Raw genomic sequence first — 24,150 nt, forward strand, 5'->3', positions numbered from 1 at the left:
ATAGAATTTTGAGTTGCCCAGAGAATTAAGCTTGATCAGCCAAAAGCCAACATCAAGTTAAGTTCGAAGAAATGGGATATAAAGTTCGGAAAGTAATATTACGGCGACAAGCCGCAGATTAGAAGTTAGTTGCCGTTATGTTAGATTTTCTCTACCTCTTTTTCACCTATTGGTTCACTTTACGAGTAAATAACATTTCATACACCTGAGGCAGCTTATCTGCCTCTGTTACAGCCAAACTGATTCGGAGCTTTTTTTATTTATTTTAAACCTCTTCGTAGTACTACATTTGGGAGGGATAGGGAAGGGAGACCCTAAAAATTAAGGGTAAATACTTATCCGCACCTAGTGTTTGCACCAAACTAACTGAACATATCATGGTTAAGTTTTTATATTCTAAAAACTGCTATAATCTGTTTAATGATGCTCTTTCTGAAATATCTTCACTAATATATTTTTAGTTAGTGACAACAAATTGAAATGAAGGTGCAAAATTTCTTAGTTGAAAGCAGGTTCAACCCCAAAGGAAACCAACATGCCAAACTGTTGCATAGGTCACTCAGCAAGTCAGAAGAAATGGTGGCGAGATATTCAGTTTGAACCTTAAAGCTGCTAATTCAAAATATACAGTATTTCGTTTAACGGGACACGGTATGATACTCACACCCCCTTTCTATAAAAGCCAAAACGCAAGACTCTGAAATCCATACAGATGGGAACTACAACAGAACACAAGGTGTAAGAATGGAATTACAAGGGACATCCTAAACCATATCCACCAAGTTCCTCCATTCAAAGAACACATAAAGTGGTGAAAGTCCGATATCTTACCCACTTCTCCTGTGTCAAACTCTAGAAACCCCATAAAACACATGATTAACATGTTGCCACAATGCAACCCCCCATTTATCCCCCAACTCTGGCTCCACATATTGCACCATTAAGCTGCTTTCCCTCTTTTTAGCATTTTTTCCTTCAACCGCTACAGCTGAAACATCCAAGTTCACATTGAATAAGAATGGATTAAAGGACACTTGCTTCAACTCTGAGTATGGATGACCAAGGGCGTAATAATGATGCAATTGTAGTACCTCGGGTTTTGCATCATGACACCCAAAACCTACATTCCTAGAAACATACGCTGTTGCACAAATCATTCATTCATCCCATCAAAACTACTACCCCTTGCACTTGTCTTCTTTTTGTCCCTCCAATTTTCGCCCCATACTTTTGCTTCAGCAACTGCACGTTCCCTGTCTAGATCACGATTCCTCGGGGTTTCTCTAGTTCTACCTGCACTGACAGGGCTGTTTTTTTGAGAATCCGGACGTTCTGATTCATCCAAACCCCACTTACGACCAGATCCACCGCTAGTTGCAATTTTCCTCAACTCTATCCCAGTATTGAAATCCCTCGCAGAATCTCTTTTCCTCGAATCAGGAGAATTCCTCTGGATGGAAGGAGAACCATGGTGAGCACTGCTATGTTCATCAGGGCTATCTACTCCATCAGCGGAGTGTAGTCTATCCTCCCTGCTCCTTGGAGTGGATGAACCAACACGGTTACTTTGTGCACCAACTGCATTAGGGTCATAAGTTTGAGAGGCTAAATATGATAAAGCCGTCACAACATCCCCTATTAAAGGTCTAGTAGATGCTTGTTCTTGCAAGCACATTGCTGCTACAGCCAGTGCTTGGTATAATCCTCGCATTGGGTAACGGCCTTGCAATAGTGGATCTGCCATTTTCGGGAACTTTCTCCGATCCTTGAAAAGCGGTCGAGCCTGCAAACACGTTTCTCAATGCATTAAAAAGGGCAAAAAGAATACTCTGCCTTCCAAAGTTGTAAAAATAACTAAAGGAAATACAGATCTTCCACACATTATATGTCAAGGAAATCGAAGAAACAGAGGGGACACATCATAATGACCAAATACAATGGCAGAGAGGAGGGCATACCCAGGCAACAAGATTATGCTCCCCATGAGACCGTGCGTTATCAATTGCTTTGCGTCCTGTAATCAGCTCAAGGAAGACGACCCCAAAACTGTAAACATCAGATTTCAATGTGAGTTGACCGGTCATTGCATATTCCGGAGCACAGTAGCCATATGTGCCCATCACACGTGTAGACACATGAGTCTTGTCGCCAACAGGGCCCAGTTTAGCAAGACCAAAATCTGATAATTTAGGGTGGTATCCTTCATCAAGAAGTATGTTGGAAGATTTTAAGTCTCGATATATTACAGGAGGGTTGGCTTTGTCATGCAGATATTCTAAACCCTTTGCTGCACCAGCTGCAATCTTCATCCTTGTATTCCAGTCCAATGGTTCTTTATCAGGTGGAAGATCTGCATATGGACTCCAAAGAGGGGATTAGGTGCCATTTTGCATAATTTGCATTGTTACTATTACAAGAGAGAAGTAGCAACACAACACAAAACAGCCAACAACATTAAAGACCACTTCAACTTTAGACAATGAAAACTTTTATCTAAATATACCAGAAATAATGCAGAGATTCTACTTGTAGAAAGGAAGTATTAATTAAGAGCACTCTGTCGAGCATCCCTACAAACTTTATGTCACTGCTTCAAGCACCGCTTATTGTCACAGGTAAACTGGAAAGTTCCAAGAGAAAACACTTTATGGGTTTAGCAAATGCGAATAGGAAGTTCCACTCAATCAGTCGGGAGGATGTTACATCTACAAAGAAAGAGATCTCTGAGTTTTCAACAAGGCCTTATTAGGAAAATGACTATGGAGATTCGGGATTGAGGAGCACACTCCAGCCTCTATGTAGGTAGATGATATATGGAATTATTGAAGGAGGATGGAGGACTAGAAATATCACACTTTCTTTGAGTGCAGACTTTGGAGGAATATTACTAAAGGAAGGGAAGACTACACAGGAAACAAAACCTTCAAGATATGGAATGGAAGTAGAATCAGCTTTGGGAGTTGCAGTTGATGTGGAGGAGAGAAGTTGAGACTCAAATTCCGGTACGTTCACAGTATCTCAAACAAGGAGGAGAGGACAATACAACAGATTCACATGTTACAAGAGGAGGATTTCATTAGGCAATATGGGTCCAAAGGAACCTTAGGGACGGGGAAATGGCTGCATCTCAAGATCTAGTTGAATTACTTTACAAGCAGAGTACATCTCATGTTACTCAGGGCTCATGGAGGTGGAGGGTGGGAAGAGACAGCTTGTTTTCATTTTTCAGTAAAAGTCCTATTATCCTACGCTCTTGGTGAGGGAGCCAAGTTTCCCACACTTATTTGTTTGGATTCCAAGACACCAAGAAAGGTGCTTTTTACTTGGTTGGCAACGAGTGGAACAACTGGTGCTTCATGTGAAAATGTTTAGGTGAGGATGTGGACCACCTCAGGGGCGGACACGCTCGTTGAACAAAGCGGTGTCACGCGACACCGCTTCATCGAAATTTTTTATGAACATGAGTAATAATACTATGCGGAAATAGATTGAAAAAAATGACACCACTTGACAAAGATTGTCACTTGGCACGCTAGTCAAGCACCTGCTTTTTCACTTAGAGGTTGGAGGTCCGTACCTTAATTCGAACATATTTTGACAACCAGTAGAAAGAGCCTCTATTTGTTAAAAATTATGGTTAAGTAGAATTGAACTCTAGACCTCTTCTAGATTAAGACTCAACAAAACCAATGCGCGAAGGCTATTCCTTATTTAGGTAAAAATGTGATAAGTAATATTATTTTATCTTTCTTCCATGAATATCGACACCGCTTACAAAAATTCCTGCATATATCCCTGGTCACCTCCTCTAAACTCGATTGTGATGTGAGATCATGAGATGGTTCCTGCTGCAACTTGGCAATGCCAAGAACAGTGAAGCAAGCACTTTCCAACCGGAAATTTAGCAGAAGGAAGAAAAATCGAAAAGCTTGGAGTGTTGCCCACTAGCACTTATGTGCCTCTTATGAAAGGAAAGAAATAGGATTTCAAGGGATAGAGAACTCTTGTGTACATTAGAAGAATAGCCTCTCAATTCTAATTTCTTCTCGGTGCACCCATGAGGTTCCACTTCGTATAGAAGATTGGTTGTCGTTCCTACAGAATCATATTACGTTGTAGATTCTCTAGTTTGTGTTAGAATGTGTGTATAGCGGAGATTTTCCCATTATTTATGAAACTATTTTCCTTATCACCAAAAAAAATGCTTCTGAGCGAGCATATATCCACACACTTTTACAACTTAAGTATATCGGATCTTAGAGTATTTTTATATTTCCCAATATCGAAGTGGTTAAATCTACTTTTCATGCAGCATATAACTCTGATTGAAATAGGAGTTATCCAGGAAAGTGACTGAGACTCCTTTTTGATTACCTTAAGTTTCCAATATTTGGACTATGGCATATTTCTTTCGTTTTGAGAACGCTAACAGTTAGGACTATGGCATATTGTGACAATATGAACTAAAATGACAATAAACATTCAGACTTAAAGCGCGAAATGATCAAATAAAGGCAGCTCAATACATTATACATTGGTCCATCTGTACAAAAGTCATAAATGTGCCAATTTGGAAAAGAACTTAGTTGGTCCATCTGTATAAAAGTCATAAATGTGCCAATTTGGAAAAGAACTTAGTTGGAAACCACATTGCTTTTCCCCTGGTTTAAGAAAACCCAAATCATGATCTTTTTGCTCAAATATCTTGATGAATAATAGAATGCACTAGGACGTAATCAGCCTTCAAAAGTGCAACCTCGTTATGCCACTATATTAGATTTCAGAACCAAACCTTTGATAAAGATATACACGGCCTTCCACTGCTAAGAGGGATAATCTCTTAATCCTTGTTCACTAAGATGAACAGGAAGTAGAGAAGAGAAATGAGTGAAAGACAGGCAAGTGTTGAACCCTAGATAGTAGATACGCTACATGCACACCTTTATGCAGAGTATGCAAAGAACTGAAGCCTGGGACCTCGAGAATAAGGTAAAGATTTTTTTTACTCTAATTACTTACAACTCACCGAGTTACTCCCCAAATGCTTCCCTCCAACCATTACTATCATAACATCTTAGGAATTTTTTTTTGGTAAATAAAACTACTATTATTACCAATTGAGAAGTTACAGCTCAAAGAAAAAAGAGAAATAGAGACATGCTGGACATCCACAGTATGCAGAACTATATCTCACCACATAACGCAGAACAACATTTCTAACTAGGATAGAAGTTCAATCTATTTAATCTACTGCCCAGTTTTGTATTCATCCTTCCTCTCACAAATACTTCTTGAATAATCATCTTGATGAAAGCTTCTACTGGCCTTCTTTTGTTCTGGAAGTTTATTAATTATATATTTGGGGAAATTATAGAAAACAGTTTACGTCAGACGCAGTTACCCTTGCTCATCTGAAAAAAATTCTGACATCAGAATGTTGAAAGAAATAAAAGTAAAATCACATATTTTTACTGCTCTCCAATCGATTTTGGCATTTAACCCTTCTTCCAGAAGAGAGAGAGTGGGAAGAGGTTGCCTAATCCAATACACATTAGTCCAGCTGAGGTACTCTGTCCACCAGTCTCCTCCTCCTTTTCCCGCTCAAGTAGTATCCAATCATCAATTCCATCAGCTCCTGCCGTCCCAACGTTTATTACATTCTTTCTCCATTGCACATCTAAGATCTACGGTAGATCCATAGTCCTTGATCTCTAGCTGTAGCCTGCCTAAACTACTTACTGCAACCTCAGTAACATCCTCTGCGTCCTTTTCACTATTAATATTTTGCTTAAGTCCCACATGCGTCGAAAAATAAGTTGCCGTGGTGTTGAAGACTTACTAGTAGCAGTAGGCTATCATCATTTGACAGAGGCTTGGCAGCAAAGTTGCACTTAGAGTTCCTTGTCCCTCTCACTCTCACCTAAACCCACAACATTGCTAGAGAATATTTTGCAAGCTTGCTCTGGTGTTATTGTAGTGAATTTCCAGCTCCGGTAAACAGTAAAGCTGTTAATCTTCCCCCCCCCCTTTCTTTTCTTTTTCTTTTTTGGAAAGGCAAGTAATAAGGTGGTTAAAGGTTCCTCTTTTTTTAATAGGTTAAGGCAGAGTCAGATCTTACATGTTTCTTTTTCTCTTCTTCAAAGAATCTTATATACTGATGTAAAATCAGTTGTTCAAATAGTACTCTACGTTAACATGATTTCAGCTATCAAATTTTAAATTTTATAAAAAAATAATATCCAGTTATCATTTTTTCCAAAAAAGAGCACCCAATAACCACAACAATGCACAAATCATAGGAATTCACTGCGTATAGGATGATTCAGCTCAAGTAACTAAGGATATGCAATATCACCAGCTCAAAAGAACAGCTATATGTAACACAGTAACAGATATAATTGCTGAATATAATTAAATAATGACCGCTATGCTAGTGCTAGCTATTGCAATGCTAACACCTGTTACCATAGTAAGCGACAAAGCCAAACAGAACTTCTAAGTATACTCCATTAACTTCTGTTATAATTTTCACAACATGCAAGAACAACCTCTTCAACCAAAGAATACATTTCTAAACAATAAAGATTAATCACTGCTCGTAGACGTCTAAACACCATATTATTATTGCACAATCACCTAAGCCATGTCTTTGCACAGCCAACTGTTCCAGTAACTGAGCATAGTCCGATGTTGGTGCAATAGCCAACTCTTATGGGAACCACAATTCCATGTGATACTCTAATGTTGCTACAATTAGATTGCGCGCTCTACCATATCTATAAGTAAACTGTACGACTGTCATCAGCTTTATCCATATTGCAACGCCTTCATTGGAATGTTTATGTATAAAATAGAAGACCCAAAAAGAAAGAGTGGGGATGCCACAAAAACAAGGACACAAACAGAAGCAGAAACAGAAAAAGAAAGCCACAACATAACACAAGCAGCATCTCATCTAATTACATTTGTTGTGTTACACTTGCTTCGATTTGGTCAGTTAATACTTGAAATGCTCCACTACATTTTTTTTTGAAAAGGAAAATGCTCCACTACATGTTCATATCATGCTTAATTGATGTAATCATTCAGCAAAAATTAGAACTTGGTATAGTGTTACTTAAACCTATATTCAGATATGAGTCTTTCACAAGCACTTTGGACATGTGTTTCAAAAAAAAAAAAAACACTTTGGACATGAACGGGAATAGTCTAACCCATTCCAAGACCCAAGTCATCACGTATTCATGTGTTTTTTTTGTTTTTTTTTTATACTTTTAATAGGGTGAAAGGGAGCCTTGGCCCAATGGTAAAAGTAGTTGCCGTGTAACCAGGGGGTCACCGGGGGTCACCAGGTCAAGCCGTGGAAACAGCCACCTGGAAAAATGCAAAGGTAAGGCCGAGCACAATAGATCCAATGTCGTTCGACCTTTTTCATACCCCACAAAAAGCAGGAGCTTAGTGGACCGGGATGCCCTTTTTTATAGGAAGAAGGGCAGGGTTCTAGACAGTAGCTAGTTCATGATAAAACAAATTATAATGACACTGTGCAAATCACTATATAAATTGCAGTAAACGTTCTAACCATGTAAGTGATCCTCCAGAGAACCCAATGGCATAAACTCGTAAACAAGGAGGCGTTGGTCCCCATCTGCACAATAACCAATCAGGTTGACGAGATTTGGATGATGTAGAAGGCTAAGCATCAGAACCTCCACCAGAAACTCCCTATTCCCTTGAAGACCATTGCGGTCAAGCTGTTTAACAGCAACCACCTGCAAATGAACCATTCCGATATAACGAATAGTGGAATAGTAAGTCAGTGCAAAATTGGAGATACTGGCACTCCTATGCTAACATTTGCTAAACTAACATAGAGATTGCTAATGATTTGCTTTTGCACTATGGAATATTGTTATCAAATAATAACTACCTGTCCTGTACTTTCCAGCCGACCTTTGTAAACACGTCCAAAACCACCTTCACCAAGCAAACACTCTGGCCTAAAATTCTTTGTTGCTGCAGCAAGCTCACGAAACGTGAACGTCTGTGCAGCTATATGTGCTGTTGGTCCATCTTTTGGAATGGCTGGATCTTTCTTAGGATCATGACTGCCGCAAGACTTTGATTTATCTGTTAATGAAAAATAAACATCAAGCCAATACCAAAAAGAATTAGAAGATAAAAGAAACAAGTCAACTTGTGAGTGTTCCGTTGACATTTAAGTTTTAGAAGAAAAATAAAATATAAATTGAACATTATGCTGCATTAATTATGAAGCCCCACCGAGCTTTCAGGCGCTGCTACATTTTAAGAATCCAAATTCCTAAACAGAGTCATCAGAATAGGCCAGTCCTAAACACATTCACACTCAAAGCATTCTCATTGGCAGCCTGTTCAGCTAGTATATGTGTTCTTCGTTATCGACAGGAGGTAGACCATCAAGAAACTGTCATATCATGGATCCTTCCATTTAGTAATTCATGATTTCTCCAAGTTAAAGTTCCTTGTTACATGTTTCACCTAATCAAGACCCCCCCCCCCCCAAAAAAAAAAAAAAAACCACCCACCCAAGGAGCAAAAATGGCTCCTTTTCATCGAATGTGCTTGTCAGAATCTATTTTCTTTTAGTATAGAGATACTTCTGACTAATTCAAACAATTTAATAGAGCAAAAGAATTAGTAAACAATTAGAACAATTGACAGATCTCTCAAATGTCCATCAGCATTACTTAAGAATAAACAAGAAAAACAAATTAAAAAGAAACAAATTCATTTCATGAAAGAGCCAGTCAAATCTGTAACAACCCTTTCTAAAATACCACAAACACCATCAGAAAAACTCAGATCAAGTCTATAAAAGAAAACCCACACTCAAAGTAGAACTAAAAAACTAAAATTCAACATAACAAAAAGCAAACAGAACAGAAATAAAGAAGCAAAATCAAATACACACCTGAATTAACTTTGCTCAAATGGATAGATTGAGCAGCAGAACCATCCTTAAAAGACTCCTTTTTTACAACTTCTTTAACAACATTTCCACTTTCCTTGTTTGATGATCTAAAGCAAGGAAAACACCCACCCATAATCAAATCCACACAACAAATCAAACAAAACCCTCCAAAAAACAAAACTTCACTTCACAAAATTCTATAAAGAATCAATCTTTTTTACTTGTGACTTCACCATCTGATTTTTTTCACTTTTTCAAGAAAACCCCATTTCATTGTAAAAAAAATCCACAAAAACAAAAGAACACACTTCACAAAATTCTATATATAATCAAGATTTGTACTTATGCCTTCATCATTTGATGTATTCTTTCACTTTTTCAAGAAAACCCCATTTCATAAAAATCCCAACTTTACACTCTCTTGAATTTTGCTATAGATATTCTTCAGCCATGAGCCACTTATCAGTGACCCAAATGAGCTCAAAGAACAAAGATTCAACAGCTTCCCATTTCAGACAAAGTAGATCAACAAATCGAAGAAACTGATGGTTAAAGAAAAGGCAAAGAAACAAAGGCAAAATTTTTATTTGGTTTTATTATAAAAATTGGTTTTTTATGGTTAGATATATTGTGTGAATATATAAGGAAATAAAAATTAATTTTAGAGAGGGTTATGGTAAAAACAAACAAAAATTGATTAGGTGAATCTTTATCTTGTTTAACATGATCTTCTTGGAATTGTTATCCTATTCACCTAAGGGCTTAAATGGGACAATGGATGAAATTTGGGGGCTTAAATGACAATATGAATTACTTATTTTATATATTTATGTAGAGGGGTAATTGCTTTTGTTGTTAGGTGACAAAAGTTGACGTAATTTTTGGAAATACTTTATTTAATATTTGTCCATTTTTGTCCTTTATGTTGTTGTATTTACTACTTACTTTCCTCTTTTATAGACCAAGCTCTATCCTTGTCTTTTTATAAAAAATTGCAAATGGAAGCAAAACACAGTTTATTCTTGTAGTTTAGATATAAAAATTAACTTTTGTTCACAAATATTGTCTGTACTAATGTCAATTTAGATAAAATCTCTAAGAATTTCAAGTTGTTTAAAATATTTTTTGTTTTAATGACATATTTCATTATACCATAAAGGTTGGGTTAGATGACTAGAATCCTCCACCATTAAAAAGAGGTTTTAGGTCTTCGCCCTAAGAATAAAAATAATCCCGGTAGGAAATACTTTCCTCTTTTGAGCCTTATGCATTACAAATTCGAATTAGTCAATGCCTCAATAGAAGTATCAAACACCTGATCTGCAATAAAAAAAAATATTTCACTATGTTATTAATACTATCTGAGAATATAAATATAAGGTTGAAACTTCTCCAATTGAGTTTAATGACATTCTAGACATGACCTTTTATATTTTCGTGTTATTATGTGAGCCAATATTATTCAAATTATTTTTTAAATTTCAAAATTGTGAAAACTCTAATCTAAAAGATCTTATCAAATCTTGTTGGCTGAAGAATTACCATATTTCTGTTTTATCAGATCATTCCATGTCCAATTTCAGTAACGCGAACCTGAATCATAATTGTCTAGTTGACATTTTCCTATCAATTATGTGTGAAAAAAATCTGTAAAAAAATCTATTTTAACTAAAAAGGAATAAGATTATGGGTGTGTTTGGTACGAAGGAAAATATTTTTCGAAAAATATTTTTTAATTTTTTCATGTTTGATTGGTTTAAATGTTTTGAAAAATATTTTCTCATGAATTAAAGGAAAATATTTTCTCTTCTATCAAGAGAGGGGAAAATATTTTCCAAAACACTTTTTCAACCTCCCTGCCCCATTCCCATCCCTACCAACCCCCACCAACCCACCCCACACACTACCGACCCCACCCCCGCCCACCCTACCCCCAACCCCCCTTTTTCTCTCACTCTCACCCCTACCCTAAATAAAAATATTATTAATAAAACTTTCTTTTTTATGTTATAGATAGATTGTTTTTTTCATTTTAACAAAAAAATACTTTCTCTTCATGATGAATAAAAAGTATTTTCTTTCATTTCAATAAAATGATGAAGTAAAAAGTATTTTATTTCATTTCAACAAAAAGAGTATTTTCTTTTCATGATGTAGAAAAAGTTTTTTCTTTCATTTCAACAAAATGAGTATTTTCTTTTCATGATGTAGAAAAAGTATTTTTTTTTTATTTCAACAAAGTATTTTTTTTTATTTCAACAAAATGAGTATTTTTTTCATGATGTAGAAAAAGTATTTTATTTTATTTCAATAAAATAGGTACTTTATTTTCATGTTGCAGAAAGACTACTTTTTTTCAACTAAAAAAGAGTATTTTCTTTTTAGCTATGACGCACAAATTTTAACGTTATTTTTGCGTAAAATAGTAAAGCATCACATTAGTTTCTTTGGTTTTGTGTGAATTTTTAGAAGAATAATTAAATTCTTGAAGAAAATAGTGTCCTGAAAACGTTGGGTATTGGATGGGAGAGCAAGAAAATATGTGGACTTGGGAGAAGGGGATGAGGAGAGTACCATAAAAAATATTTTCTATTCTCTAACCAAACAACTAGAAAATATTTTTCAGAAAAAGTTTTTCACTCACCAACCAAATAAGGGAAAATAAGTGATAAAACCACTCATTTTTCATGAAAACATTTTTCTTCGTACCAAACACAACCTAAATATATTTAAAAAAAAAAAAAAAAAAGCGGGGCCCAATTGAAATGTGTCTTCCACACTTGCGATAGACATTCTTTAACTCATGTACGAATTAATTAAAAAAAACCCTTTTTCAGCTCTAAGATTTGCAAAAAAGATTGCTGTAGTGATGACGTCATACTTGATCAGACGTCTGAGATTGCTATTAAATTATTTATGCTAGTACAAAGAAATTGGAGTTTTTCGATGTCACCCATGAAGGTACAAAGTAACAGGAAAACTAAGAGAAAAAAACTACATAACAGAGAAATAATTACACTCTACAGCGTATATACTTAATCGTATTAGATGTTTATATCAAACCAATAAATATAAGATATATATCTTTATATATATATTTTTTAATACTAAATCATAATTAAGTAATATTTTTTTTTTAATTTGATTTGTTGATTATATAAGGTTAATTATTTAGTTAAATAAAAACATCCTACATGATTAAGTTTTTACCATATCTATAAAGCATTGAATGCGGAAGAAAGAGATTATAACTCGAATTTTGATTTTATTGCGACAAATTAATTGATGACTAGTCAACGTGGAAACAATTATCCGTACTGTTTTTTGACATAACATTATATATCAATTTACAATTATTAAGCAGAGAAATTTATGTATCAACACATATCAAACATTTATTTATTTGATGTAAAATTGAGTGTGAATAAATTTTTACCGGTTGTTATTGATATAGAAGTACTAATTGCTTTCTTTTTCGACTTATCTCAAAACATGTGATAAGTAATTACTTAATTATAATTTGTTTTACAACAGGTCAAAAAATAATATTTTGTATGGAAAATAAAACGGCATCACTAGCTAAACCAAAGGTTTGGTGTTTCACAATTTAGAAAGAAAATGATAGTAGTTGCCATTGTTACCTGTTAGGTTTGAAAATACGAACTTTGCATTGGAATCATTGGTATATGAAGACTTTGCCGCTGAAAATCCAACTTGCATTTTGTGAATAGTACTCTATTTCAGATTGAGAGACTCTTGGAAATGTGATGAGTTTGCCGTGAAAAAATGTGCTTTTTAAAATTAAAAATGACAAGATAAATACATAACAAATTGAATATATATATATAGTATATATATATATATATATATATATATATCCCGCCTTGTCTTTAACTTTTAGGAACATTTGACGGAAGGATGATGAAAAATAACTTTTTATAAAATAATACAATGTTTAGCTGGATGGATTAAAAATTATATTTTTTTGAAAAGAAAATAATCTTACATAACTAATGCGATATTGGTTGATATATCAAATAATATCAGCACTAAATTATACGAGGAACAATATATTATTTTATGTGACATGAAATGTAAAATAAGTATAATTGTATTAGCAATATGAAAATAAAAAGCACTTAAAGACAAAAATATCAAAAGGTAGGTAACTCCTCCGTAACAGTACATGTGTTACATTTACCATGATAATTCCTGTGTTATTTATTTATTTATTATACAAATAATCAATGCATTATAATCTTACATAATTAGTATGTGGATCAAAGGACTCTTACAAGATTAGGATAATTATTATGTCAATATTATTCACTTCGTAATTATCTTTACATAGTAAATTAATTTCAGAACGTAAACCAAACAAGAAATTTGAAAAACCACTTGAACGGTCTTAATATATACTTGCCGCATTTCAACAATATATTCATTCGGATAAGAGAAAATATATATAGTAGGCAAAACTTATTGAAAAATTTGAGACTAAAATGGTGCAAATCACATGTGCGTGAGTCCGTCATTTACTAGTCAATGTTCTAATGAAAATTTAGATTTTTTATTTTATTTTTAGTAACTTTCCTCAAACTTTTAGCTTCCGTCTCATTTTATTCTTTATTATTATTATTATTATTATTATTATTATTATTATTATTATTATTATTATTATTATTATTATTATTATTATTATTATTATTATGCCTAAAACGAGTAAATATCTACTAGACAGCCTTGCAAAAAGGCGGTAAGAAATTTAAACTATAGACATCCAAACAAGCAGTCAATGATGGGCCCTGCCATGAAAATGAACAAAGTTGTTTTCCAACCTTACCTTAATAATCATTTTTATTTCATCACTTTTCTTTAAAAAAAGCAAAAATAAAAAGAATAAAAAGTTACCGACACCCTTTTACACCCCAGAAAGAAAAAAGAAAAATAAATTAATATAAAAGAACAATCACATGATTCATGACTGCCCAAAATCGAATAAATTCCAAAACGAAACGGCTTTATGAAGAGGAGGCCTCAAATATTTTGTTTCTTACTTAGTTAGTATCCCTTTACCCCATTTTATATGCCATTATTACTACTTGACATGTTTGACATTTTTTTTTGTTAAATATTTTAGATATTTTATGTATTTTGTAATTCGTAAAAAATGTACTTCACATAATTCTTTATGTAGTTTCTAGATATTCATATTGTATTAAAAAATAATTTACAAATCAATCTCCAAATTGGTACAAAATAAATGTAATTTGACGGCACTATGACTCCTAAGTTTTGAAAGTTTTACACGATATGTCTTATAGAAATATCTTAACATAGATAATATTGGATTATATAATTTACTTTTAGAACATAAGAGTCCAATTTAGGCAAGTTATGACTCGCATTCAACGATTTTCTTTTAATTTTGGCATATTTGTCACTATCACATTGATCTCTCATCGGTCTTTAATTATTCACCGCAATATAAATATGTCAAAGAACAACAATTACGTTTCAATCTCAAGCTACTTATGTCAACTATATGTATCTTCGCTAATTATTTGACTATAGTAGAGCGGGATAAACATGTAGATTATAGTAAAACTAATGAGGTTTTATCTTGCTTCAAGCAAAAATGTCTATAATCATAATCAAGTGTTGAAAAAGTGTTAATCACATTGTTTAAGATAATAAAGTAAAAGGAAAAAGCTAAAAACTTAAGGTAAAGTGAGAGTTTATGAATAAAAATAAAAAGGACAATGAAAGGAGTAATTTACATTAAACTGAGTAATAAACGGGTTGACATGATACACCTATTATTTTTTCAGATTTTATTGGCAAGGAAATATTAGAAATTTAAGAAATGACATGTTCAATAAGAGTGAAGCTCCGACGTTTGACAACATGGTGTTCTGAAAATGATATAACAAATTTACCATTTATTAAAGGCAGTCAAAATAATTAGTTTAGTGACTTTTATTGGAAAAAACTTGTAATTGGATAACCATTTGAAAACTCTAACTCTGTATTTTACTTAGCTTTCGGTCTGCAATCAAAAGAATAACTTTCTTTTTACAATTGAAAGAATAAAATAGAAAATCATTATGTTTTCTTTCAATCTTTTAAAGAGAATTAACTAGTGTATTACATTGTGTAGATTCTCGCAAATGCAATTGTCATGATACCTAAATAAGCGCAGCAACATAATCGCAATAGCAATTGTGTAAATTGTGATGCAAAGGAGAACAATAGTGAAAGCAAATGTCCTATAAGCATTGGACTGAAATCAAGGATTTTGGAGACATAAACATCAAAAACTAACTTTGAAAAAGAGAAATCAAACATAGTTTATTATACATGAATTACTTGATCATCAAACTAAATTATTAATGTATTTCTTATTGAATCTGTAAGCACCAGATGAGCTAGTTAGGGTAGGTTATCTATATCATATCAAAAGGTGCGACACTTCCCCGGACCTTGCGTAAGTGAAGAATATTTTGTGCGCTGAATTGTCCAAGCTAGATAGAGTTGTTCAGAGTTGTTACTGTTAAAGTATACATTAACTGTTTTTAATTTAAACTTGTTCAACTAAAAGTATATCGAGTAGATATCCATGTTTTACTTATGTAATACTATTAAGTAAATTAAACCAAAAAAAAAAATTCCAACTAAAGAACGATATGCAGACAATATAATGTATCTGCATTACTTGTTCAAAGTTTCTGTTTGCGAAAATAAACTCTAAATAGAGACATGATGGTCTAGTGGTTACAATTGACCAAGATTCCAACGTAAATTACACATATTTACAAAAGCAACATCTACAATTATTGTACTTGATTGTCGAATGAGTCAAAAAAGAAGTATGTCCACCAATAAATTAAGGCTATTATGCTACATGTTTTAACTATCCCAAGTTACTTATGTTGGGGACATTTTGGTCCTATCATTGGGGCTGTGAAATAACACGTGTCGTAATCTGAAAGAAAATAACAATGCTCCTAATAACTAGAAAAGACCGAAACTTTATCTCTCAATTATTTTGAATTGTTTAGGTAATTTAAACTGTGACATGAATGCACCAGGATTTCATGTTTAAAGAACATCGCATAATACAAGGTTACATGACTTTAATTTTTTAACCAATCTACTCGATAAAGAAGATAATGGAATAAAAAGAATTCCAATGATTTCACTAACATTCAGATTAATTAATTTTAAGCCTTTGTTCGTTCTTAGCATTAGTTGAAGTGTTGAACGGGTCCTTATCCCCCACCCCCACCCCCCACCTTAATTTCTTATTTTTAACTTTGGAGGTCTTAAGTATATCTTTGGTATTATCAAATGCTTGAAATCCAGAGCATTCTTTAAATATTTATATGACATGGTTAACAACGAGTAGATATGTATCTGTATCTATACTATATTAAAAGCACGAATGTTCTTAGCAAAATGTCATTCGTTTTTTTGCCCTTTTAAAGAAGAGTTAACACTAGACAAAATAGTAATTTAGTTATTTTACTAATATTTAGGAATATTCATTAATTTATTTTCCTACTCCCTCCGGTCCACAATAAGTGATTTTTTGGTTGTTTTCACACAAATTAAGAAATTCACCTTTTAACATTAATTAGCAATGAAATTGACCATATTAACATATACTATCTCTTCGCATAAACACTCCTAACACATACTCCAACATTATTTACTCCAAGGGCAATGTAGGAAAAAAATTTAATTCATTCTTGAAATCTGAAAAAATCACTTATTTTGGACCACAAAAAAGAGCAAAAAAATCACTTATTGTGGACCGGATGGAGTAATATATAAGAATAGTCATTTAATTTTTTTCTAATCATAAATTCTTTTATTTTTCAAACTGCATATATAGGCAAACACTTCCATAAAAGAGCTATCATTCCACGTTTTGGTTTCCATGTCTCTTTCTTTGAATATAAATAATTTATATTTATTCATGCTCGGATTGACTTTTTAATCATGATAGGAATTACTTTCTCAGTTGTATTTAACTCTCTGATATTTGACTAACTAGGAATATAAACTGTTAAAAACTAATATTAATGTAATAAATATTAAAAGAAGTAAAGAAAGTTTGTAGAAACAATATGTCAAAATAATATCTAAAAAAATAATTTTTTAAATAAATCGAGCCCACTGAATATACAGTGTGTCCTTAAGGAAATTATTCCTCTCAAGTACCCGAGGTGCTAAAATATATCCTCCCAAGATAGAACGATTTAACTCACCGGCGTGCTGGTACCAAAAACGCCAATGAACAACGAACCACTCGAAGGCTGTAAAACACACTGGAATTTTTGTGCAGAAGAAGAAGAAGATAAGAAAATTTCGTAAGTAAAGATTTTGGGATTCAAGGCATATTTATAGACCATTTTGACACTGTTTCTGAAAAGGTTTGCAACCTTTCAGAAACAGCCATAGCTGTTGGAACATGTGGGAAGAAATATTGCGGGAAAAATAGAAAATGGATTTAAAATAATCCGGGAAAGAAAAGCGGACCGGACCAGGTCGCGAGTCATAGGTTATTCCGGATTGAATTTTTATTAATTAATTAAATAATTGAAAGAAATTTTGTCCAAACAGATTAGCCGAAACCGAGCGAGCGACAACGCCGACGGCGCGAGGCTTGCCTTCTTCTTAACTCTTTAAGAGCTAGAAGAAGAGCAATTGTATATATACCCATCAAAAGTATTTTCTTTCTCCAATATAAGACAATGTCCCTTTGCTAAGGAGGGAAACTCAAATATTTTATTTTTTCTCCATTTCCATTCACCCTCTTTAAGCTACACAAGTTTAAAATCCCAACAATCCCCCGCATTAATGGGGAATGGCCATAAGAAAAGGAATGCACGGACGCGTGTGTGTTTTACATGCAAGAATTAATTGCATCTGGATAAGTAGGTTTCCCTTTGAACTTTCCGTAGTGAACTTATATTGGATATACTCGGTCAATCGGTAGATTTGATATCTTTGAACCGTCGAGCTTTGTTGTATACCTAGACAACATAAGTCACACAATCAATCCTTAACCATCTATGGTTATCACCATTGTGTTCGTTTCAGCCATGAACACCGACTGGTTTCATGAGTGCTTAGAGAATGAGCATTTACTTTCATTCCCCTTGAATCGGCTTACACTTTACACTCACATAGGTGATTTCTAAATGTATAATACTATAGACACATTATCTGGTCATATCGTGCCACACTTAGCAAATCATTAAAAAGCTTTAAGCTTTGTTGACTCATCAAAAAGCCTTAATGCTTTACCTCGATTTCTGAATATTGTCTTCATCACGAGAATGGGTTGAGTTATTTGATAATGTTGAATCATCATTCCATTGGATTGAGGTGTGTAAGGTGCAGTAGTTTGATGGATAATTCCATATTCCGAATATATTTCTGCAAACAGAGATTCATACTCTCCACCCATATCACTTCTAATCATTTTGATCTTTTTATTCAATTGATTCTCCACTTTATTCCTGTATTGCTTAAATGCTTCAATTGCTTCATCCTTTCTATTAAGCAAATAAACATAACAATATCGAGTGCAATCGTCAATAAAAGTAATAAAATACTTGTTCCCACCTCGAGATGGTGTCGACTTCATATCACAAATGTCAGTATGAATTAAGTCTAAAGGATTTGAATTCCTTTCAATAGACTTATAATGATGTTTTACAAACTTAGATTCAACACATATTTGACATTTTGATTTATTACACTCGAATTTAGGTAATACTTCTAAATTAATTAACTTTCGCAAGGTTTTGTAATTGACATGTCCTAAACGAATATGCCATAAATTATTTGACTCCAATAAATAAGAAGAAGCTGAAATTTTATTCATAATGTCAACAACTATTACATTTAGTTTGAAAAGGCCCTTTGTGAGGTTGCCCTTTCCAATATATATTTCATTGTTTCTTACAATAACTTTATCAGAAACAAATACATATTTGAATCCATTCTTAACAAGTAAAGAAGTAGAAACTAAATTCTTCCTAATAGTAGGAACATGAAGAACGTTGTTGAGCGTTAACACCTTGCCAGAAGTCATCTTCAGGAATATCTTCCCATAACCTTCAATCTTGGCTGTTGAAGTATTTCCCATAGAAATCCCTTTTTCGGGATCAGCAGTAGAGTAAGTCGCAAATGCTTCTTTGATAGCACAAACATGTCGAGTGGCTCCAGAGTCAATCCATCACTTCTTCGGATTTCCAACTAGGTTGCATTCCAAAAGCATTGCACACAGATCATCAATGTCATCATTCTTCTCCGCTATGTTGGCATGTTCGTTCTCTTATCCTTTTTCGGGAGACGATAATCAGGGGCTTTGTGACCGGTTTAACCTCAATTGTAGCAGCCGCCCTTGAATTTCTTTTTGTTTTGCTCCTTAGTATGTTCAGAAGACCTCTTTCTCTTCTTACTTTTTGGAGCAGACTCCTTAACGATATTAGCTCCCATGATCGTTGAATTTCCACGAGACTTCTTCTCGGCTGTTTTGTTATCTTCTTCAATCTTGAGACGAATCACAAGATATTCCAATTTTATTTCTTTGCGCTTGTGTTTAGGATAGTTCTTGAAGTCTCTCCACGAATGAGGCAATTTTTCAATCATTGCAGCCACTTGAAATGCTTCATCACGACTATCACTTCAGCAATAAGGTCGTGAAAAATAAGTTGAAACTCCTGAACTTGGGTTCCAAATAATTTTGCTGTCTATCATTTTATAGTCTAGAAACTTGGCAACCGCGAACTTTTTCAAGCATGCATCTTCAGTCTTGTACTTCTTCTCAAGTGTGTCCCATAATTCTTTCGAAGTATTCATCGCACTGTACGCATTGTACAAGTCATCCTCTAAAGCTCTTAAGATATAACCTTTGCAAAGAAAATCTGCATGTTTTCATGCCTCAACAATCATGAATTTCACATTATCCGGCATGTCCGCAACATGCATTAGAGGTTCTTCACTAGTGAAATTCTGCATACCAAGTGTGGTAAGCCATAAGAACACCCTTTTCTGCTATCCTTTGAAGTTGGCTCCAGAATATTTCCCCGATGTTTCGGCCGGCGGAACAATATTCCGGCTTGACGAGGCTATCGTCGTTGCCGCAACCGTTGAAGAAGAATTTGCGTTATCAATTGCTATTTATCACTGTCAACAACAGAAGAGTTTAATTAATGGCAAAACCAGAACAGTAAACAATACTGTAATTACCAATAAACAGTACATATGATAAATAAAAACCGAAGTTTTTATATATACTGTTTCACACAAAATGATGAAGTTTTTAAGTTCTTCAAATCGTTTTCTAAATTTTAATACTCTGATGAAGTTTTTATATCTTCAAATCAGAATAGTAAAATTCAGAAGGAGTAGAAAATCACACATGTTTTAATTTCTGCAAGCAGAATACAGAATATAACGTAATTTCCTTAAAATTGTTAAAAACATGTATTACTGTAATAAATATTAAAAGAAGTAAAATTTTAGAAGAAAGTCACTAGAAACAGTATGTCAAAATAATATCTGAAAAAATAATTTATGGAATAAATCGAGCTCACTGAATACACAGTGTGTCCTTAAGGAAATTATTCCCCTCAGGTACCCGAGGTGCTAGAATATATCCTCCCAGGATAGAACGATTTAACTCACTGGAGTACTTGTACCAAAAACGCCGATGAACAGCAAACCACTCGAAGGCTGTAAAACACACTGAAATTTTTGTGTAGAAGAAGAAGAAAAAAAAATTTCGTAAGTAAAGATTCTGGATTTAAGGCATATTTATAGACCATTTGACACCGTTTATGAAAAGGTTTGCAACCTTTCAGAAACAACCATAACTGTTGGAACAGGTGGAAAGAAATATTGCGTGAAAAACAGAAAATGGATTTAAAAAAAACGGATCGCGGGTCATAGGTTATTTCAGATTGATTTTTGTTAATTAATAAAATTAATTAATTAAATAATTAAAAGGAATTATGTCCAAAAAGATTAATCAATCAATTGATCTTTGACCAAATCTGAATCCGAATCCGAATCTGAATCCGAAGTCGAGCGAGCGAGCGACGACGACGGCGTGAGGCTTGCCTTCTTCTTAACTCTTTAAGAGCTAGAAGAATACCAATTGTATATATACCCATCAAAAATCTTTTTTCCTCCAATATGAGACAATGTCTCTTTGCTAAGTAAGGAAACTCAAATATTTCATTTTTCTCCATTTTTCATTCACCCTCTTTAAGCTACACAAGCTTAAAATCCCAACAATCCCCCACATGAATGGGGAATGGCTATAAAAAAAGGAATGCACGGACGCGTGTGTGTTTTACATGCAAGAATTAATTGCATCTGGATAAGTAGGTTTTCCTTTGAACTTTTCGTGGTGAACTTATATCGCATACTCGGTCAATCGGTAGATTTGATATCTTTGAACCGCCGAGCTTTGTTGTATACCTAGACAACATAAGTCACACAATCTATTCTTAACCATTTATGGTTCTTACGGTTGTGTTCGTTTCAGCCATGAACACCATCCGATTTCATGAGTGCTTAGAGAATGAGCCTTTACTTTCATTTCCCTTGAAACGGCTTACACTTCACACTCACATAGGTGATTTCTAAACGTGTATTCCCATAGACACACTATCTGGTCATATCCTGCCAGACTTAGCAAATCATTAAAAAGCTTTAAGCTTTGTTGACTCATGAAAAAGCCGTAATGCTTTACCTCGATTTCTGAACATTGTCTTCATCACGAGAATGGGTTGAGTTATTTGATAATGTTGAATCGTCATTCATAACTTTGTTTGATATCTTTGAACCTAGCTTGTGGGATCTCCAGTCTGCTAGGTAGAGTTACCACCATGATGACTTGTACTAAACCTTAACCCCATTCCCTTTGATGATCTTTCAACTGCCTCTCTAGATAGGCCTTTTGTAAGTGGATCCGACACGTTATCTCTTGACTTTACGTAGTCAATTGTGATAACACCACTAGAGAGTAGTTGTTTAACGGTATTGTGTCTCCGTCGTATATGACGAGATTTTACATTATACATAACGCTCCCTGCCCTACCTATTGCCGCTTGACTATCACGATGTATATAAATAGGTGCCAAAGGTTTGAGCCATAATGGAATATCTTCCAAGCAATTCCGGAGCCATTCATCTTCTTCACCGGCCTTATCTAACGCTATGAATTCAGATTCCATTGTAGAACGGGCAATGCACGTTTGTTTGGATGATTTTCAAGACACTGCTCCACCCCCAATTGTGAAAATATATTCACTCGTGGATTTAACTTCAGATGATCCGGTGATCCAATTTGCATCACTATATCCCTCAATCACGGAGGGATATTTGTTATAATGCAAAGCATAATTTTGGGTATGTTTCAGATACCCCAAAATTCGTTTTATTGCCATCCAATATATTTGATTGGGATTATTTCTAAACCGACTCAGTTTGTTAATAGCACATGCTATATCCGGTCGCATACAATTCATGATATACATCAAACTTTCGAACATTCTTGCATAGTCCAGTTGTGAGTCACTTTCACCTTTATTCTTTTGAAGTGCATAACTCACGTCAGTTGGAGTCTTGGCAATCTTGAAATCCAAATACTTGAACTTGTCAAGTACTTTTTCAATGTAGTGAGAGTGTGATAATGCTAGATCTTGTGGAGTCTTATGAATTCTGATTCCTAAGATCACGTCAGCATCTCCTAAGTCTTTTATGTCGAATTTGCTAGTTAACATGCATTTAGTAGCATTTATATCTACGATGAAATTTTTACGTTCTTCAAATCGTTTTCTGAATTTCAACACTCCGATGAAGTTTTTTTATCTTCAAATTAGAATAGTAAAATTCAGAAGGAATAGAAAACCACACAGGTTTTAATCTCCGCAAACAGAATACAGAATACAGAATATAAAGTAATTTCCTTAAGATTGTTAAAAACCTGTATTACTATAATAAATATTAAAAGTTGTAAACTTTCTGAAGAAAGTCAGTAGAAATAGTATGTCAAAATAATATATTAAAATATAATTTATGAAATAAATCGAGCCCACTGAATACACAGTTTGTCCTTAAGAAAATTATTCCCCTCAAGTACCCGAGGTGCTGGAATATATCATTCGAGGATAGAATGATTTAACTCACTGGAGTGCTGGTACTAAAAACGCCGATTAACAGCGAACCACTCGAAGGCTGTAAAACGCACTGAAAGTTTTGTGCAGAAGAAGAAGAAGAAGATTAAAAAATTTAGTAAGTAAAGATTTTGGAATTCAAGGCATATTTATAGACCATTTGACACTGTTTCTGAAAATGTTTGTAACCTTTCAGAAACAGCCATAGCTGTTGGACTAGGTGGGAAGAAATATTGCGGGAAAAATAGAAAGCAGATTTAAAATAATTCGGTAAATATAAACGGACAACCAAATCTAAAGTCGAAGCCGAAGCCGAGCAAGCGATGACGACGACGCGAGGCTTGCCTTCTTCTTAACTCTTCAAGAGTTAGAAGAAGAGCAATTGTATATATACACATCAAAAGTCTTTTCTTCCTCCAATATGGGACAATGTCCTTTTGTTAAGGAGGGAAACTCAAATATTTCATTTTTCCTCCATTTTCCATTCACTCTCTTTAAGCTTCACAAGCTTAAAATCCCAACATAAACTACTTATTAACTCTTGTTGCTACTAAGCATGAAGATTAGTTAGAAAGAATATGCAAAGCTTCGCAAAGAAGAAAGAAAAGTAAAAAACCATTAATATGTCTCTTATTATATTTTGGTAGTTTATTTTGTTGACCAGCTTAAAATTTTCTTTCGCTTAAAGTCTGGCAATACTCTTTTTTAGGCAGATCCATTACAGACAACGTGTAATATATGAGTTGTGATATGATAATTAACAAGCCATAAAATCTGCAATTGTAACCACGTTAGGGATCTTGTGAAGAAAATTTGATAACATTCTAAAATCAAGCAATGATTGGTCTTGTGAAAACACACACACATATAGTAGAAGTAAAAGTCATTTCTACATTATTATTGATATATCATAGCTAGCAGTATTTTTTGTTGACAATGGTTTGAATTTTATATATTAGGCAGTTTTTATTTGATCTTTATCTTAAAATCTTC

General features: G+C 34.0%; 1 protein-coding gene across 1 annotated transcript; it reads right to left on the reverse strand.

The window, feature by feature from the left end:
• Nucleotides 1–590: 590 nt before the first annotated feature.
• Nucleotides 591–9,748, reverse strand: LOC107768101 (serine/threonine-protein kinase PBL27). The gene is made up of 5 exons (XM_075229471.1): nucleotides 8,954–9,748; nucleotides 7,931–8,130; nucleotides 7,583–7,772; nucleotides 1,959–2,350; nucleotides 591–1,783 (listed from the first exon to the last, which is right to left on the reverse strand). The coding sequence occupies exons 1-5, from the start codon at nucleotides 9,084–9,086 to the stop codon at nucleotides 1,154–1,156; spliced, it is 1,545 nt and encodes a 514-aa protein (XP_075085572.1). The 5' UTR covers nucleotides 9,087–9,748; the 3' UTR covers nucleotides 591–1,153.
• Nucleotides 9,749–24,150: the final 14,402 nt, after the last annotated feature.

The sequence above is a fragment of the Nicotiana tabacum genome, chromosome 14 (genome assembly GCF_000715075.1).
Source record: "Nicotiana tabacum cultivar K326 chromosome 14, ASM71507v2, whole genome shotgun sequence".
NCBI classification, from domain to species: Eukaryota; Viridiplantae; Streptophyta; class Magnoliopsida; order Solanales; family Solanaceae; genus Nicotiana; species Nicotiana tabacum.